Below are 20533 nucleotides of genomic sequence, written 5' to 3' on the forward strand. Positions count from 1 at the left end.
CGGGGTAATGGGGGGTGTGAGGGGCGGGGTAATGGGGGGTGTGAGGGGCGGGGTGTGTAGGGGTGAGGGGCGGGGTGGTGGGGGTGTGTGGGGGTGTGGGGCGTGAGGGGCGGGGTTTGTGGGGGTTGAGGGGCGGGGTGATGGGGGGTGTGTGGGGCGTGAGGGGCGGGGTGTGTGGGTGGGTGTGGGGGTGGATGTGCGGGGCGTGAGAGGCGGGGTGTGTGGGGGTGAGGGGCGGGGTGATGGGGTGTGTGGGGGTGAGGGGCGGGGTGATGGGGGGGGAGGTGAGGGGCGGGGTGATGGTGATGAGGGGCGGGGTGAGGGGGTTTAGACGGATTGAGGGGAAGGGTGAAGGGGGTGAGGGGTGAGGATGAGGGGCGGGGTGAGGGGGATGAGGGGGCGGGGTGTATGAGATGAGAGGAGGGGGGAGGGGCGGGACGCCGGGTGGGTGCATGAGTCCCCACGCAGCAATCTGTCAAAACTTGACCCCTCCCCCCTCTCCCCCCCTCCCCCCTCTCCCCCCCCTCCCCCCTCTCCCCCCTCTCCCTCCCCCCTCTCCCCCCCCCCGCTCCCTGTACGCACGCGGACTTTTTACACCCCCACCCCCTCCAGAATCCTATAGAACGGCCGATATTTAATCCACGCAGAAACGATCAAGGATTAATAATATTAACGCGTTTAAGCAAACAGATCGTCCACCGCCGGACTATCTAACTCATTTGAAGGCCAAAGTAGACACATTATTGTCGAGGCTTCAGCCCCCCCCCCCCCCAGTTTCCTATGCGCACATTGTCAGTAGACCCCCCCCCCCATACGCCAGCTACGCATTTGGGTTAACCCCCCCTCCCCCCTCCATGCGTACGTACTGAATGGATGGCGCCTAGGGAGGCCGAGGGATGATTGTGATGATGATGGTGACGATGATGGAGGTGGTGGTGGTGATAATGATGGAGGTGGTGATGATGATGGAGGTGGTGGTGGTGATGGAGGTGGTGATGGAGGTGGTGGTGGTGATGGAGGTGGTGGTGGTGATGGAGGTGGTGGTGGTGATAATGATGGAGGTGGTGATGATGATGGAGGTGGTGATGGTGATGATGATGGAGGTGGTGGTGATGAAGGTGGTGATGGAGGTGGTGGTGATGATGGTGATGATGATCGTGGTGGTGATGATGATGGTGATGATGATGGAGGTGGTGATGATGATGGAGGTGGTGATGATGATGGAGGTGGTGGTGGTGATGATGATGGTGATGATGATGGTGGTGGTGATGATGGTGATGATGATGATGGAGGTGGTGATGATGATGATGGAGGTGGTGATGATGATGGTGGTGATGATGGTGATGATGGAGGGGTGATGGTGGTGATGGAGGTGGTAGTGGTGATGATGGAGGGGGTGATTGTGGTGATGGAGGTGGTGATGATGAAGGTGATGGTGGTGATGCGGGGGGGGAGGCTGCTGGATCAGGGCTGACCGAGGGGCGCTGTAATTCGATCAACTCGGGCACAATCACCGATTAGAGTCGTGCCCCATGGATGCTGCTCTTTGTGGATCGAGGATCGAAGCTAATTGTATCGATTCCGCTCAGTCGATCCGGAGCCAGATCAAAGTCGATTTGGCAGGCGTCTTGATTAGTGTCAGATTTAATCTTTAATCGCATTCAGCACTTCAATGAGCATACAACAACAAAGAACATTGATGCCAGATTTATACTTATGTTTTATAGGAATCTGTTCATATAGTTGATCAGATTGCTATGTTAAGTCGCTGTGTAAAAACATTATTTGAATGTTATACTGATGACCGACTTTATCATAGCCGCGATTCAATGTATTCTGATGTCCTACCTCATCAAAACTTTACTGTTGAGTGTCCGATCTTTTGAAACAATTCCTGCGGAGGGAGCTGGTAGGAAAGTTGGGTTGCTCGGTCAATGGCCAGGGTCAACGGCGGCGTGGTGTATTCCGCAAATATGGCCGACTGTGAGGGCGGGCACAAGCCGGCGTGAGTAGGTTAAACGTTGAGTTTTATAAGGGCACCACGGGGTGACCAGCCCCTCCCCACCCAGCCCCACCCCTCCCACACCCCACCCAGCCCCACCCTCCCCACCCAGCCCCTCCCACCCTCCCCACCCAGCCCCTCCATACCCTCCCCTCCCCACCCAGCCCCACCCTCCTCACCCAGCCCCTCCCTCCCCACCCAGCCCCTCCCTGCACGATGGACGGACACAATAATCCCCTGTGTGCTGATGTAATCAGGAGGTTCCTACCAGTATTAAACTTCATTCAATGAGTGCATACACGACCATCGTATTCCGATGCCTTACTTCATCTTAATTCTGTGTTAAAATCTGTATTACACATTCCGTGAGTGCAAACAATGAGAGAGATGGTGACCAGCACCTCGAATGGTGCCACACGCCCCAGAGAAATACGACCACAAAGCCAGAGGCATAAAGACGTCAAGTCAGAAGTTCACTCACGCCCACGGCCCTACGCACAGACCACCCGTTCCATGTCCACACAGCGCCATCAGCTCCACTCAACTTCAGCTGACAGCGGTCTTGGTGAGGGCAGAAGAGGCGTGAGCTGGGGTCGTCACTCCTGCCCGCTCCATGCGTCGCCTCTGGCTGCTGCCGGCTACTCTGTGTTTGAAATCTGTTGAGTTGGAGAAGATGTGGTCGTAATGACACCAGAAATGTTTTAAACACCCCACCTAAAAATATTGTTTTACAACGTATGGGGTGCTGTCAAAAATGTCGCTTTTTGACATACACGGCTACGATTAATTTTTAAGCTGCAGGTGACAGGCAGAATATAGTAAACAAACATAACAAATGTATCGGGTTAATCATACATTTCGGGTCAATATCTATGATCCCATCAATCTTAATTTTAGAACTTTCGTGACTGCAGGAATTATTATTTGTTTCTTTCGGTTAAGTCACGTCTAAAGATAAAATAATAAATTAAATTAAATAATAGAATACGACGTTTCGATTGCAACACAAGCAATCATCATCATGTATAATGAAATAGCGACATAAAATCTAACCAGAAAACTATAGACAGACATATTAGCAGACAGATATCACCAAGATACATAGCGAGAGCAACACAGGTAACAGAGAGGGGTGATCGTCTCTGTGTGGTGGCCTTAAATAGACAGAGGGGGGGGGGCGGAGGCAGAGAGAGGGAGGAGGGTTAGAGAAAAAATTAGCATATCAATGAGTGGTCAACTCATTGATATGCGTGGTGCTGCGAATGCGATGGCACGGCAAGCAAGCCTGAAAATCAGGAGAAGGACACACTAAAATTAAATAACCTAGTAAAATATCGAAATGTAATGTAATACAACACAGAGGGTCGGTCAACACACAATTAACGCATAGCCTGGTTGATTACGTATTTCAAAGATTGCTAAGTTAGAATTTAAGTGTGAACAATCTAAAGAGAGGACACATGATGATTGCTTGTGTTGCAATCGAAACGTCGTATTCTATTATTTAATTTAATTTATTATTTTATCTTTAGACGTGACTTAACCGAAAGAAACAAATAATATGATCCCATCGTTCTGTATATTGAAATTACACGGGCTGGAGAAAAGGATGGAATTGATAGCTTGACGAGGCCTCAAGGCGTTATTGGCCTGTCCAGCAAAAACTAAATCTCTCTTTGTTTCACATTTTCCCTCCCCAAGCGGGGAGGTGCACCATTCCCGGAGCTTCAAATCTAGAACACATGAAAATGCACGTTATCGCATCCCGTGGGCCCGGAGCAGACGAGGATCGCATGGGGGTGTTGATCATGGATCCCGTGACCGGGTGGCTCTCTATAAGAACAGATACTACACTTGATCTCAGCCAAAAGTCCGAGAAGCGATAACTATAAGCTGTCGGTGGTGGGGTACACATACACAAATAAACTCTCTCTACGCTATGGGAACATACAATGATTATCACAAAACAGCTATAATCACATGCAGCACAGCTATACACAGAATATGGAACATTGTTTATAGCTTTAAATTGAATTACCTTTAAGTTACAGATCGTATGTTTGTATCAAAAATATAGGATAGCACATTGTTAGAATCCCGCGCAATGACTTATGGGAGTGACGTTGTCGGTTATCTTTACGCTATGGGTCGTACCTTAATTTATACAAAACGGCTATTTCACGTGGAACACAATCTCACTCGTGATGTGAAAATTTGAAACAGATTTACATCATATATTCAAATTCAGATATCTGCTATTTGTACAGTATATAAATTTAGCGAATTGTTAGCATCCCGCCAGAGGCTCAAATCATTTTCGGTCATACCGCCATGCCCCACGTGATGGCGCACACGTGTGCGTGTTGAGGCAGAGTCATAGAGTAACATGATCCCAATCGCTCCATTAACTTTTCAAAATGTGCCCAATTTACACGAGACGTGTCCGTAAGGGGCCGTCCATGAATGACGTCACGTACCTGGGGGGGGGGGGGTCAGACATTTGTGACGATGTGTGACGAGGGGGGAGGTGAGAAATGTGACGTCGCATCAAAATGCGCAACTTTAAATAAATACTAGCATAAGTACCCGGCGTTGCCCGGGTGAAAAATATATTTCTTAATAACCTTACATATATACACACCCTCACCACTCACCCTCACCATTCACCCTCACCACTCTCCTTCACCACTCATCCTCACCAATCACACCCTCACCACTCTCCCTCACCACTCTCCCTCACCACTCTCCCTCACCACTCTCCCTCACCACTCTCCCTCACCACTCATCCTCACCAATCACACCCTCACCAATCACCACTCACCACTCACCCTCAACACTCACCCTCACCACTCACCCTCACCATTCACCCTGACCACTCTCCCTCACCACTCTCCCTCACCACTCATCCTCACCAATCACACTCTCACCAATCACCACTCACCCTCAACACTCACCCTCACCACTCACCCTCACCATTCACCCTCACCACTCTCCCTCACCACTCTCCCTCACCACTCATCCTCACCAATGACACGCTCACCAATCACCACTCACCACTCACCCTCAACACTCACCCTCACCACTCACCCTCACCATTCACCCTCACCACTCTCCCTCACCACTCTCCCTGACCACTCATCCTCACCAATCACACCCTCACCAATCACCACTCACCACTCACCCTCAACACTCACCCTCACCACTCACCACTCACCCTCACCATTCACCCTCAACACTCACCCTCACCACTCACCCTCACCACTCACCCTCACCACTCAACCTCCCCTCACCACTCACTAATCACCACTCACAATCGCCACTCACAACCGCCCTCACCATTATATTTTTGCCCCAGTCAACGCCGGATATTTCCCATTCGTAGCAGTTTATATCAACTCTATAAGCAACTTAGATTAAACAGGAAGCGCGATCGTAAAGTAATTTACAACCTTCGATTAGTCCTTTGTGCGATTCAAAGAATCGATTCCTGGCATGTTGGGGGTTTACATTTTGAATGATAGAGTTTCATTTTCATTGTTATTTTATTTTTTCAGGAGTTTTTAATTACATTTTTTGCCCCGGTCAACGCCGGATATTTCCCGTTCGTAGCAGTTTATATCGACTTTAACGAACTTATAGTAAACGGGAATCGTCGGAATCTAAAGGAATCTACAACCTTCGATTCCTTTGCGCGATTCAGAGAATCGATTCTTGGCGTGTCGGGTTTAAAAGTAATTACACAGTTGTTTTTTCATTGGTATGTAATGTTTGAAAGTTTTCATAAGATTTTAAATGTATTTTCCCCCCGGGCAACGCTGGGTATATCGAGTTTATACCACAAATGCGTGCGCATATTTTTAACGGGAATTAATAATGGCGTCCACCCGGCAGCGAATGCGTCGCTACCCGTTGCCAGGGGCAACCGCCGTCCAATGAAACTGCGTATGGTCCGGCGACACACAGACACACACACAGACAGACAGACAGATTTGCGATTTTATATATATAGATAGACAACACGTTCTACTTAATTAAATATACTTTTTTAACACATTTTTCTCCTACATTATGAACATAAATCTACGCATTGCTATGTGAAGACAAGTCCAGATATTGTGGCCAAGGTTTTATTTACATAGCATCGCCATTACTATTTTTTTTTAAATATTTGTTACATCAATATATTGGGGGGGGACATTATGAGCACATTTGATTATTGGGGGGGGGGTGCCCCCCAATATATATTATAATTACGGCCTTGCCTCAAGGGGCTGGTAACCCTCCCACTTGACACTATTTCCTACCAAATACCGCATTGCAAACACCAAATTAAGTTAGCGCTTAACCCAATTTGGCGGTGCCCGAATGAACCCCATCCCTCGGGGGGTTTCCCCTCCACGAAGAGAATAAAAAAATTAACCCGTAAAATCAAAGTTTTTCACTATAAATCCTTTATATGCGTGGCATCGGTTTGATTTTATTATTCATTTCTGTTTTTCTTGAGTAAGAGTTTCATTTTTTATCACATTTGGTATTTTAAATTAAATATGAAAACAAATTTTCCTAAAAAGTGGAAAATTTTGGAAAAAAATTTTCACGAAAATAAATTGTCACGCACAACGAGTCTGTGTGCAAAATGTCAGCACGATTGGATCACGGGAAGTGGGTTAAAAAACGACCGAAAGATGTGCACGGTCGTAAGCGCGCAAGCAAGTGAACTTAATATAAAGGATTTAAAAACCACCGCGGTTCGTCCACGTGGAATGCCGACCCCTGCTCAGCCCACCGCTACAGAGACACCGGCCACCCACCGCCGTGTCCCCCCAGGCCTCCGGACGCGTCGAGTTGGCCAAGGCCGTGAGCGCGTTTGACCTCGCGGGGATGTTCGCTTGATGTCCCATAATTAATCGATTAATCGATTCGTGACGAAGTCGTCGATCTCTGTGGCAATGTCTCAAGGTAATCGATTGCGCGTAAACCGAATAGATTACTTCTAGATTTGAAGCTTTCGTGACTGCAAGGAATCATCTTCTTAGGTTTTTTCGCTAAAGTCACGTAGAAAGTAAAATAAAATAAAAACAAAAATAAAAATCACGACGTTTCGGAGGCAACACAAGTCTCCGTCATCAGGTGGGACCGTCACAGCCAGATTAGCTGTATCAAGTAATCTGGCTGTGACGGTCCCACCTGATGACGGAGACTTGTGTTGCCTCCGAAACGTCGTGATTTTTATTTTTGTTTTTATTTTATTTTACTTTCTACGTGACTTTACCGAAAAAAACCTAAGAAGACGAATAGATTACGTGTAAAATTGATTACGTGTAATCGATTTTACACGTAATCGATTTTACGCGTAATCGAGTGAAATCGATTACTTCTGTTTCTGGAGCCAACCCCGAGGGGGGCGTGGTTCAGCCGGCCTCCGTCAGCCGCGGCTCGGGCAGAAGGCGTCACGAACGCCCCCCACCACCACCACCACTCCTCCCCTTCATTCCCTGTCTTTACTGTCGGTCTCTTTGCCCTCGCACACGCGAATCGATTACTCTCATCGATTATTACAATCGATTGCTCCCAACCGCCTTCGCTGATCGGGAGCGGCGTTTGCCACCATGGCGGCTGCCCCGTCGGTGAAGATCAGCATCGAGGCGGGCAGCGAGCACCAGATCAAGGAGGTCGCTCTTGATGGCACGGAGACGTTCGTGCAGCCGCTGTCCATGTCCGAGAACCTGGCCAAGTTGGCGCACAAGATCGACTTCTCCAAGAGCGACTCGGAGGACGAGGCCGAGGGAGACGACGCCGAGGGGTCGGCGGCGGCGGCGGCCTCCGAGGAGCAGGACGAAGGTGCCCTCGCCTGGATTTTTAGCCGCAGCCTGAGCGCTAGGCCGCGGGCGGGAGCGGGCGAGGCACTAGGGGGAGTGGCCGCTCACGTAAATTGTTGTTTTTGTTGTTGATGTGTTGGTTTGTTTGTGGTGGGTTATAGCGCTGTGGGAAGCATTGCCAGCAGTGTTATTATCGTCAATCATTGTTTGTACCAGCATGCAGGCAAAAGCCGTCAACAGCAGTCAATCATCCATAATACAGGGGTTGGGGGGTTTGGGTTAGATCGCGAATATATAAATGTTGTGTCGTTAAACCCGCCACCACCAGACACAGCTAATTAGTAAAGGTTTGTCACGTAAACAGAACGTGCCAATTCGTTATTGGTACAGCACACCGCTGTGTTGGAGAGCAAATCCACAGCAGTCAACAGGAACGGACATTATACGCGATATGAACATAAGCACGATTGATAATAAGTCGTGAGATAATTAGGCTTTCTTGGGTAAACAAACGTAATCATTCTAATACAAATTAACAGCATACATGGTCAATAAACATCAGCGGCATTATAATGATTATCCATCATCGACAACAGAAACACAATCACATCGTTGACACCAGCCATGTTAACTCCACTGTTGAAGATCTCACCACGCGAATTCATTAAACAATAATTGCTGAGCTTCACACTGCAAGACTCATTTTGTTGTGGTCGTAATGCACTCTTAAGTTTCAGTACTGCGGCGAAGTTTGTAACGTTTCAAAAGGTTGAAGTGGTTTCCCGTTAGAATGAGAATGTTCTTACGCCCTGTTCCAGCCCTCGGCTATTGGTGAAAATTATATATTTCAATGGCAGAAGTTGAGTGAGAATATTTATTTATACTGCAGGAGGAATTCGATGAGCTATAAAGCTCTTTTTCACGTATGTCCAGTCGGGGCGGGTGACGACGTTGCAAAACAAATAATACAACACACCAAAGGATTCATCTTCTTGGTTCTTCCGGTAAAGTCACGTAGAAGGGAAATAATAAAGTAATAAAAATAAAACATTATATTCAGACGCTATCTTTCCGACAGCCCTGTTCTTCACCTGAGGACGGCTGCTTGCGTTGTGGCCGAAACGTCGTGAGAATTGTATTTTATTATGTTTTATTTTTATTATTTTATTATTTCCCTTCTACATGACTTTACCGAAAGAACCAAGAAGATGAATCCCTGCAGTCACGAAAGCTTTAAATCGAAACACCAAAGGAGTTCAAAATATCGGAAAGGTGAGCACATCGCAAGAAAAAAGTAACCACCGTCATCGATTTGATGATGCTACTCCTATGAAGGCAGCATAATTCCCAGGGGACGATTGCAGTGTGCGCTGTAAGTACCACACAGGATCTATAATGACTCGGGAGCAGACTGGTAATATCTTATGAAACCGTGTTCCCTTTGATACAATTAATTGCTACAAACTCGGCGCTGCTGCGAATGAGACACGAGGTTTAATTGCCGGCTATTTTTCGTCTGCCCTTCTCCCCACCGCTCTGCTGGTGCTGTCATCCAGGCGTGGCCAAGTTCCAGCCTTCGCTGTGGCCCTGGGACTCTGTGAGGAATCAGCTGCGAAGTGCCCTCACCGAGATCAGCGTGCTCTATGACGTGCTCAACGTGGTGCGAGAGAAGAAGTACATGACCCTCGACCCCGTGTCACTGGAAGTGCTGCCCTCTCGTCAGGTGCGGTTGATGCTCTCGACCCCAACACGGCAATCGCAGGAGCACAGGGAGGGTAGAGAGGGAGATAACTAAGGGTGCTACAATGCCGTGCGTGAGATTTAGTTACCCAGAATATATCCACTGTGAGTCTCAAAATTTCTTCAGGAGGGTCCTGCATTGAGTTCTTTGGCCGTTTTATTTTTGGAGATTGTTTTACTTGTGGGATGAAACTATACGATGCGGGGAAATGTCAGTCCATGCACATGAAGAGATAATGCTTAAAATGTTCAAATAGTTTGACAAACCCACTTCCAAGGCTTTCTCTGAAGTTTTGATGTTGCCATTAGTTTCCTGAACACTTGCTGTCTGTTACTGAACGCGAGAGTAAAGTAATTGCTGAATCACTGTCGGAGAGGATACTCCGTTGAACCGTTACGCATCTCCCGATGGGCAGTTGCTCCAATTCGTGGCTAAGAAGAAGACGTTGGCCGGCGCGGCGCAAATCCTCCTGCGTGGCGCCGAGAGGCTGAGCCGATCGGTGGCCGAGAGCCAGGAGCAGAAGCGGCAGCGCGACTTCAACGCGGAGCTGCTCAAGCTGCGTCAGCACTGGAAGCTGCGCAAGGTTCGCGACAAGATCCTCGGGGACCTCAGCTACCGCAGCGCCGGTGAGGAGTTCTCATCCGTGAGTTGCGGGCATTTTGATAATAATAATAATAACGATTTATTTTTGTCTTCTTGGTTCTTTCGGTAAAGTCACGTAGAAGGGAAGTAATAAAATAATAAAAATAAAACATAATAAAATAATTCTCACGACGTTTCGGCCACAAAGCAAGCAGCCGTCCTCAGGTGAATTCCTCTTGATATGCAAATTATTTTGTCAAGGCGCTCTTCCCCCTCCAACCCAGCTTAAATATACGCTGCCAAGCCTGGTGGTGTTCATTCAGACGCTGTCTTTCCGACAGACCTGTTCTTCACCTGAGGACGGCTGCTTGCGTTGTGGCCGAAACGTCGTGAGAATTATTTTATTATGTTTTCTTTTTATTATTTTATTACTTCCCTTCTACGTGACTTTACCGAAAGAACCAAGAAGATGAATCCCTGCAGTCACGAAAGCTTTAAATCGAGATTTATTTTGGTTGAGCATCTCCAGGCACTGTACACAGCAACCTGCAAAATACACAGAAACACAAACAATGCAGATTTAATAGAAACACAAATCTAGTAAACTTAGAAATGTAATGTATTACAACAGATTACGTTCTTCCTGAGAATGCTAAAGCTTAGGATTCTCAGGAAGAACGTAATCAACCAGGTAGGGTGTTGACTGTTATGTTATCTGACTCTCTGTTGTATTACATTACATTTCTAAGTATACTAGATTGTGTTTCTATTTCATTTATACCTGAAGATGATTGCTTGTGTTGCAATCGAAACGTCGTATGCTAGTATTTAATTTATTATTTTATCTTTATACGTGACTTTACCGAAATAACCAAAGAGTAATTCCTGCAGTCACGAAAGCTCCAAATTAAGTTTAATGCAGATTTAAGTTCGGTATCATTATTTCTGGTTGGTACCCAGCTTCAAATGTTTTATGGAAAGACTCTCTGTTTGACTGTCGATGCTTGTGGTGCCTCTGTTGTTGCGCCGTGCAGGGTCCCTCTACCCGCACCAGGGCACATTTGAGGTGCTCAAGAACACAGACATTGACCCGGACAAGAAGATCCCGGATGACTACTGTCCCCTTGATGTCTTGGTGCCAAGTGACCTGGAAGGAACTGCGTATATCAAGGCAAGGAGAAGCTTAACACGAGCCTCTCACATATTTAGGATTTGGTAAAAACTGTCAACCAAATAGAGGGTCTCTCGAGGGGTTAAAATGTATTTTGTTTGACCAGGTGAGAGCTCAATAGACCCCAGGATAGCCTCTTTTGAAAGACTGAACTGACTGAGTATCAAAGGTAGACGTGACGTTGATGACGACGGTTATAATCATGATATTTCTCCATCGGTTCATTGATTACACTGGTCAACACACTTTTTCTGGCATAAGGTATTCCAACGGTTCTAAGGTAATTTTGGGGTGCTGATTCCAAATCTGGCATCAGTTTTTGTCTATCACATCAGATTTTTGAGATATCAAATATTGCATTTTAAATTAAAACTGCAGAAGAAAAATATTAAATAAATGTGGATATCTACATAAAATTACATTATAAACACACTATCCTAAACATACAGCACCATATTTTAACACTAAAGCAGTCACTGACTCGCAACAACTTTCAATCATAAGTGACAGAGTTAATTTTGGGTAAAATCAATGAAAATGGGGTATACCGATAGCATAAAAATGAGATGTGATAGAGCAAATCTGAGATCAGATTTGGAATCAGCACCCTGAAATTAGTCTAAAACAGCTGCAAAAGTCCAGGCCAGAATTTTTTTTTGTTGACCAGTGTTATTATTATTGCCGAGCTGCTACCACTGAGGTCCTGGGATATCAAAGCAGTGAGTTTATGATCACAGCCTAATCTCTGTTGACTGTACAATATAAACCACAACAGTAATTTTAGCCTCACACTTTGGCTGTATTACAGTGGCGAGAATTTTAAAATATTGGTTCGACGGTCATGTGACAAACATTATGCTTGGCGCGGAAAAGTGCTTCTCTCTTTTGTGGATTGGTGGTTGTTTGCAGAGACTTCACAGGTAGTTCTTTGACATCTTCTTCCAGGGATAATTTTATAATACGGAGTGATGTACCGTGCGAGAGTTCGGAATTGGACATTTCATTTGATGTTGCCGGTCACAAAATTGGGACATCTCTGACAAAGAGCTTCATAGCTCATTGGATTTTTCCAGGATAAATAAAGTTTCTGATTCGGATTCTGATTTGGCTGCTAGAAATATCCACGTGATGATAAACCACTTCGTTGAGCTACCGTTTGCGGCCAGGTCGCTTCTGAAAAAGAGCTAGATAGCTCAGTGGGAATTACCTGGTAAAATTAAAAAAGTTTAGTTTATAATTGAGAGAAAGAAACCATGTAAAAATAATTATTGTTATGCTCACGATTAATTAAATTGTACATTTGAACCTTATGGTGGTACCCCGGGGTACTATAGTACACCAGCTCTTGCATAATGTCCGTGATGCAGTCACTGTTAGTCTGTTGATGGTCGGCGATGCGGCAATCGACTCATCTCGACGAGCTGTACACGATGCACTATGGTGCGTACGAGCGTTTAGAGTTTCGGATTTATGGGTACCCCAGACACAGAGTTAAGTACACCTCTGGAAAAAAAAGTGTCCCAAAAATAAAATATTTAATTGTCTCGGCCATTTTGTATTATTTGGTACCCTGGGGTACCACCATAACGATCATTTGATAATATAATCAGTTCCATATCATTTGTGCAAATTAGTCTACTGAAACATTAAGGATAAAGACGCAAACGACACGTTATAAATGAGACAGGAAAAATACAAACGAGGTCGCAAACGTGAAACGAGAGAATTGATTCTTGATCCCCATTTAAAGTTCAAGCATGAATCATGGCAATTTATCAAAGCTGGTAGTGGAGGTTTGGAAGAGCTAGGTGCAGGAGGGTTCAGGGTCACAGAAGCGAATTCATAGCAATCGATCTAATGTTTTCACGGTGATTGAATCTACAGGTGTCCATCCAAAAGCAGTCGACAGATATTGGAGACCTGGGCACAGTGAACCTCTTCAGCTGTCCAGCCAGGAAACCACGGCAAGGTGGGAGTCGCGCGCGGGGACGCGTGCATGGCACGCACACCAGTGGCGCGCACACCAGCGGCACACACGCCAACGGCACACACGCCAGCGGCACGCACACCAGTGGCACGCACCCAGTGGCACGCACACCAGTGGCACGCACACCAGTGGCACGCACCCAGTGGCACGCACACCAGTGGCACGCACGCCAGCGGCACGCACGCCAGTGGCACGCACGCCAGTGGCACGCACCCAGTGGCACGCACACCAGTGGCACGCACACCAGTGGCACGCACACCAGTGGCACGCACCCAGTGGCACGCACACCAGTGGCACGCACACCAGCGGCACGCACGCCAGCGGCACGCACGCCAGTGGCACGCACGCCAGTGGCACGCACGCCAGTGGCACGCACCCAGCGGCACGCACACCAGCGGCACGCACACCAGCGGCACGCACACCAGCGGCACGCACACCAGCGGCACGCACACCAGTGGCACGCACACCAGTGGCACGCACCCAGTGGCACGCACCCCAGCGGCACGCACGCCAGCGGCACGCACGCCAGCGGCACGCACGCCAGCGGCACGCACGCCAGCGGCACGCACGCCAGCGGCGCGCGGTCACGTGACGACGCAGACCGTTGGAGTTTACCCGCGGGTTTGTGTTCACACGCCGCGGTTTTTGTGCAGGGGCGCCACACTGGCAGGCGAAGCTGGAGGCCGCCCAGAACGTGCTCTTCTGCAAAGAGATCTTCGCTCAGCTGTCCCGAGAGGCCGTGCAGATTAAGTTCCAGATGCCGCCCATCGTTGTGAAGAACCAGATCATCTCGCAGCTCTTCCCAGGTGCCATTGCACAGCGTTAGATGCGTGCATGACTTGTGCTGTTTTTTTTACGCGCTTTTATGTAACTCACTCTGTCTGTTGTTGTTGTATCCTCAAATCTTGTAACTCACTTTTAACCCACTTCCCAATGTGGTATCGCCTGCAGACTTGGAATACTTATGTCATACTGACGACATGGCTATATTCTATCAGAAAAAATAAAATGCAAATATTTTTAAACGATCTTTTTTACATGTTATGTTTTGGCTTGGGTCTAATTGTCCACGCTCAACTGACGTTGGCTGTAAATCACCACGGTCCCTTACGTTATGGCGAGCTTTGCAGCCACTTCCTGGAGTCGTGCAGTTCTGCCATTACAAGTGGGGTACATTTTATTAAAGCGTGTTTAAAAAAAAAGTACTTTTAAATATTACTTATTTAGTTATTAACACCAATTCAAAAGGCAGATAATTGGGGACGGGAGGGTGGCACAGTGGTAACACGTATACCTCGCAGCAGGGAGGACCTGGGTTTGATTGCTGACTGTGGAGTGTGTATGATCTCCACTATTCTGCATGGATTTACTCTGCGACTTCTGGTTTCCTCCCATATGTAAACAAAAATGCTATTTAATTATCATCGGCCAAACATCCCAATGCCAGGATCACCCTGAAAAAGTCTTCAGACCCAGTGTGCTTTTCTGGATAAATAAATGATAATTACTATTAATATTACTACATGCTGACGAAGTTTATTTTGTGCCGTGACCAACTGAAACTACGCTTGATAACCTGGTTAATCCACGGTTGGGCAGCCGAATCGTGGGTTCGAACTCAGGATCTCAGCAGAGCCGGCTCATTGTCCACGACCCATTAGCCGCCTCTTAGGTAAGTTTTTTACATTTACAAGAACTCCATCATTTTTCACAGGGCTGCAGCTGTCCATCTCGCTGTGCCACCTGCTGAGCGAGGAGAAGAAGTCGCAGAAGCTGGCGCCCGAGCGCTCGGCACAAGCAGACGACCACCTCTACGTCCTGGAGCACAACCTTCACCAGCTTATGAGAGAGGTACCGTTGGCCTGTGCTTGCTTGATGTATCCGTGTTAATGCCCTCTCAACAAACGCAACGCTTACATGCGTCGTGATTCAACGTATTTGTGAACTGGACCACCTGTTAAAAAATATATGTACGGGAGACCCCTGGATATCGCGGGTTTACCATTCGCAGTTTCGACTCATTGCGGGCATCCTCTTTGTACACCAATTTTTCTCTTGCGGGGTTATTTTTGGCCTTTCGCCAGTATACTGTACCCTGAAGTATTGTATCATTGACTGATAGCATGGTGCGAGGCGGGCGAGGGATGCGAGGCAGTGAGTCGCACCCCGACCTTGGCTATGCAAGCATCTCTGATAAACAAAGACCCTCCATATAGCCTACTAACAGACTGTAGGGGCAAGTGATGTTAGCGAGTAGCACCTATGCAGGCCGGCACGCCACACGAGGTGGTGGGTGGCCAGCACCACGCCTGGTGGGGACGTGTCCTGATGATGTCCCTAACCACCCCCCCCACCCTCGATCCCCACCAACGCAGTTCCACAAGCAGAATCTGAACGTGGCAACCATGCCGCACCCGTCAACGGCGCAGTTCGGCCTCACCAAGCGGATGCGCCTGGCGGGGCCTTCGGCCTACGACAAGACAGAGCTGGGGGCGCTGCAGAGCTCTGAGGGTCTCCTGGAGAAGATCATCAAGCAGGCCAGACACATCTTCCTGCGGCGCAGGTGAGCGACGTCACGACGTCCCAACCCGCAGGTTGGCACGTTTGTAACGGTGGCGACGATGGAAATAATTTTAGAAGGAGGGCGATCGCGATTTGTAACCAGGTCATGAGAGCCTGTGACCAAATCACCCGGAATGTTCCCCTTGTCATATCTCAGCAGCTGTGCAGGGCTGAGTCTGGATAATGTGTGGATGGGTGGTAAAAATAATGATGATGCCCTTTATATCACCAGAAAAGCCTCGGTGAGTCACGAACCAGGGGCGATTATCCACACCGGTCCTTGTCCTCCCCTTAGGTCGACTTAGCCAGAACAGCACTGGGGAGACAACAGCAGATGGGAGTGGTGCTGCCTGACGTGCTGTGCCAGCCTTGATAGGTGGTGTTCGCTCACAGCACTTGCCCAAACCATCTGCACGGCTACACGGGGGACATTTGTCTTTTTTTTGTGTGTCCGCGGTGTAGGACGGCGGCCACGATCGACAAGCTGGCGGCAAGGGTGGACGACCCGCAGATCCAGGCGCACTGGTCTAATGTCAACGACGTGTACGAGTCGAGCGTCAAGGTGCTCATCACCTCGCTTGGCTACGAGCAGATCTGCAAGTGAGTGTGCTCTGTGTGCGGCGCGGGCAATCTAATTCTGAGATTAAACAAATTACGTCTTGTCTCTTCCCACTAAGAGTAATCATGTTCGTCGCATGACAGGCAAACTGATATTTTTAGGGGCGCCACGGTGGCGAGATGTTTACGACCTCGCCTGGTATATAGGAGGTCGTGGGATTCATCCAGACGCTGATGCGTATATATTTGGAGTTTGCATGGTCTCCCCGTGGCTGCGTGGATTTTTGTCCGGGTCCTCCGCTTTTTCCCTCCACATTTAGAATGAACATCACGCGTTTAGAGTATTTGGCTGCTACGAATTTACACTTCGTTGAACTTGAATTTTTTTTTGCCAGGTCACTTCTGAAAAAGAGCTATATAGCTCAATGGGACTTACCTGATTTGAAGCTTTCGTGACTGCAGGAATCCATACTCTTTGGTTCTTTCGGTAAAGTCACATAGGTAGAAAAATAAAATAAATCACGACGTTTCTGCCTGAGGACAGCCGCTTGTGTTGCAATCGAAACATCGTGATTTATTCTATTTTATACCTACGTGACTTTGCTTAAATAATAGTAAAATGCAAACAACCAAATACGTGCGGTCATTTGATGGCAGCCCTGAGACCATCAGCTCACTCCGCTTAGTAACCAACTTTAATCGTGGGTGGCTTCAAACCCAGGATCTCGGCAGTGCCGGTTCATTGCTCCGACACGGCGTTAGCCACTCAGCCATCTCACCGAGCGCAGTTCTTACGCACGCAGAGAGGTCGGCGGTCGACACCGAGCGCGTAACTCACGAGGCCCGTGCTTATCTCTGAATTCTACCGATGTCGGCCCGTACCCCCAGGACCTTGCAACTGCAGCTCAACATCGGCCTGGAGCAGGTGAAGGTCGTCCATCGCGATGGTCGCGTCATGACCTTCTCCCACCAGGAGCAGGAGCTCATGGACTTCCTCATCTCACAGGTACAGGTTGGGGGAGGTCCCACACTGCTCTCTTGCGTTCGACGTCCACAACTTATTTGCGTGTGACAGCCACTTCTTTAACGTTCTTTTTCGTGATATATCAACGTTATTTTTTTTATATTATCAAGGGGAGGACCAAAGAGCAGATTTTGGAGAGCGGGTTGTGGGATACTATCAAGCAGAAGACGTAAAAGCGGATGTTGGGATGCTGTCCGGGAAGATGTTGGAGGTCACTGCGTGTCGACTGTGCAGCAGCTGCAGTATCTGGTGCAGGGTAGTGGCATCAATGGCTTTAGCCACGATAACAACTTGATGTTGATTTCATAATAGAGGTGTTTTGGCTTAGATCGCGTAAATATATAAATGTGTCATTAAACCCACCACCACCTGACACAGCCAATTAGTAAGGTTTGTTCTGTTTACGTGACAAACCTTACTAATTGGCTGGGTCAGGTGATAGCGGGTTTAATGACACATTTATATATTTACGCGATCTAACCCAAAAAACCTGTATTATGGATGATATTAGTCGCGAAAGCCTTCGTGTTAAATTTATCTTGACTTGTTTGTCTCGAGAAGACTTGCTAAATCTCACTTGCTCATGCATTGGGATGTACAGCCATTTTCTGTAAGGGTTTTTTTTACATATAGGTGTGAAACCAGAGTATCTGCATGTAACCCCTTTACACGTGGGAATAACACTCAAAAGGTCCATACAAACAGGTTCACAAAGACCTTTAGAAACTACCTTCCTAGCCCCCTCTCACATTCCAGTGAGCTTGACACGTATATTTCATCCGCCAACTCTTACATCAAATGCACTCGATCACAGGCAAGCACAACCACCTGGCTTTTGCAGAGAACAACATCAACTCATTCCACGTAAGAACGGGGTCCAGTTCCGGTGGGTTGCCTGCATTACATCCCAGATAATTGATCGGTGCTGGCTTGTCACTCTAGTAGCAAGTCTCCCAGCCACATCTGCAAAGCTACCCTTGCTAAGTGACGTTTATTCCCTTCGTCGGCTCCGCCCCGGCTTTGCCATCTGCAGATGTCGCAGCACCAGGTGCATGCGGTGCAGCAGCTGGCCAAGGTGATGGGCTGGATGGTGCTGAGCTTCAGCAACCACGTGGGGCTGGGTCCCGTCGAGAGCATCGGCAACGCCTCCTCCATCAGCGTGGCATCGCCCAACGGAGAGTACTCCATCACCGGTGAGTCTGCTCCACCGCCGCTCTTCAAATCGGCTGCACATCGCTCGCCTTGCGTTGTTTACCACGGCGTCGGTCGGCGTGGTGTCTTTGTGCCACTGTGACCATATTTGCAGTCGGAACGCATCTTGAATCCGTCTCTTGAAAGGCCAAGGAATGGTGGATCGTGCACATTTGTGACCACCCTCCTCCCCCACCCAAAACTGGCTGGGTTCCGAAATGGCCATGTCGGTAATGTAAAGTGGGATCATAACTTAATCTTTTGAGTGTTATTCCCTCGTGCATGGTGAGTTTTCTCCAGGTGCTCCAGCTTATTTCCCACGCATGAAGCAAAACACTCCCAATGCAGGGGGCCCCACTTAAAAAAAAATCGCCGTGAGCCTTTCCCCAGATAAACAACGTGCATTGCCGACACCCTCTTGTTTGAACTCCCGCGGCGCAGTGAGGAATGGGCCAGAGACGGGCACGCGGGTCGTGGTGCAGTGTCCACGGAGTCACTCCAAGGAGATGCCCAAGAGCGATGTCATCAGCGACCCCAAGTGGCTGCACCTGGGCGGACCCTACAAGGAGGTGAACTGGGCCAAGGTGGAAGGCCGCAATTTCGTCAACAAGATGGAGCTGCTCATGGCGGCACTCATGCCCAGCTGAGGGGGGGGCGGTCCCCCCGTGGCTTCTGCGGTGCTGGATGAGTGGTGGGGTTTGTTTTTGACCAAACGAGCTGACGTTCATTCTCTTCTACCAGGGGGACGCACCTCTACCCTGGGCAAGCAAAGATGTGTATTTATGATTAGGCCAAGTCTATTTTCATTGTTATTTTTTTATTGCAAGGCATGGGGTATGAGTAAGGAAATGTAGCGCTTGTGTGTACTGAACTCGATGATTCACGTGAAGAAATGCCCAAAAAAGAACTCTTTTTTTCCATCGTTCACGTGAATGACGGCACATTTGGCGAAGTTGGATCAACAGAAGCGAACAATGAACGGGGGGGGGGAGTCGTTTTGTTCGTTTGTGTGATTTTTGAACCTGCCATGTCGTGAGTGCTGTACACACCATTAAAGTTCTGCTGTTTGTACGCCTGCCTTCAAACCTCACGATTCTGTGTGGCTGAATGTTTTACGCCTTCCTACCAGGCACCAACCCTCCCAATGCCTAGGAGATTTGGACGGCACTCCTGTTTAATTATAATTATCCAAGAAAACTTATCCAAGTTTATCCAAGAAAACTTCAGAGCCTCAAGACTCGGGTAAGTTTTGTTTTCATTTGGGGGAGAGGATTGCTGTGTATTTACCAATAAATGCGAGCAATTTTCCAAATTTAGACCATAATGCCAGCATACAATGGCCTACACTTCTTGCAATGACATCATGGTTCTTTAACATTCACTAGGCCATACAGTAGCAACCGGCCTTCTGGAATCTAGCCGCAAACCTCTCCGACATGTGGCTGGGCCATGTCGCCTCCCCAACGCTGGCTGGGTTACAGCCGCTTGTGCAGCAACTGCATGGAGCGTCGTGAACAGGGTGGGGCACTGCTTGCTTGAGAACACGCACTCCGCTTGTTTGAAGAGGCATCCCACCACCCCATGGCAGAGCGTTTTCCCGCAATCTTGGCACGGAGTAAGTGATCCTGGGCATGCTTTTGTAGGTGACCAGACTTCCCGTTATCGAGGTGGACCGGAACATCAACAGCTGTGCAACCGCGTGAGAACGTAAGACGCCAGGATAGTCTCATTCGCAAGTGATCTTGAGGCGTGAGTCTGCCAGCGTGGGGGTGGGGGGGAGGAGATGAAAGCCAAGTATAATTCCCATTGAGTCATTTGGGGGTAAGTTTTAATCTCATCCTTGGATGAAGCGCTCTGGGGGTGGTGGAGGCTGGATTGAGTCGGTCCTGACCCTGG

The 20533-nt window shown here is 48.3% G+C and overlaps 1 protein-coding gene and 1 pseudogene across 1 annotated transcript; one reads left to right on the forward strand and one right to left on the reverse strand.

Annotated features, from left to right (window-relative positions):
- Positions 1 to 3796: 3796 nt before the first annotated feature.
- LOC144947130 (U2 spliceosomal RNA) lies at positions 3797 to 3886 on the reverse strand (annotated as a pseudogene).
- Positions 3887 to 7417: 3531 nt separating this feature from the next.
- Positions 7418 to 19708, forward strand: MED17 (mediator complex subunit 17). The gene is made up of 12 exons (XM_078876211.1): positions 7418 to 7843; positions 9378 to 9544; positions 9978 to 10188; positions 11179 to 11315; positions 13200 to 13284; positions 13956 to 14108; positions 15017 to 15153; positions 15678 to 15865; positions 16327 to 16464; positions 17311 to 17428; positions 18480 to 18639; positions 19079 to 19708. Exons 1-12 carry the CDS (start codon positions 7612 to 7614, stop codon positions 19282 to 19284), a joined length of 1932 nt encoding a protein of 643 aa, XP_078732337.1. The 5' UTR covers positions 7418 to 7611; the 3' UTR covers positions 19285 to 19708.
- The last annotated feature ends 825 nt before the right edge of the window (positions 19709 to 20533 follow it).

This window comes from Lampetra fluviatilis, chromosome 43 (assembly GCF_964198595.1).
Source record: "Lampetra fluviatilis chromosome 43, kcLamFluv1.1, whole genome shotgun sequence".
Taxonomy (NCBI): Eukaryota; Metazoa; Chordata; class Hyperoartia; order Petromyzontiformes; family Petromyzontidae; genus Lampetra; species Lampetra fluviatilis.

Excerpts from the sequence above, each read along its gene's own strand:
- MED17 (XM_078876211.1), top strand. The coding sequence starts at position 7,612 with ATGGCGGCTGCCCCGTCGGTGAAGATCAGCATCGAGGCGGGCAGCGAG. Across the intron at positions 14,109-15,016 it reads CATCTCGCAGCTCTTCCCAG|GGCTGCAGCTGTCCATCTCG; the intron begins GTGCCATTGCAC and ends CATTTTTCACAG. Across the intron at positions 15,154-15,677 it reads TTCACCAGCTTATGAGAGAG|TTCCACAAGCAGAATCTGAA; the intron begins GTACCGTTGGCC and ends CCACCAACGCAG.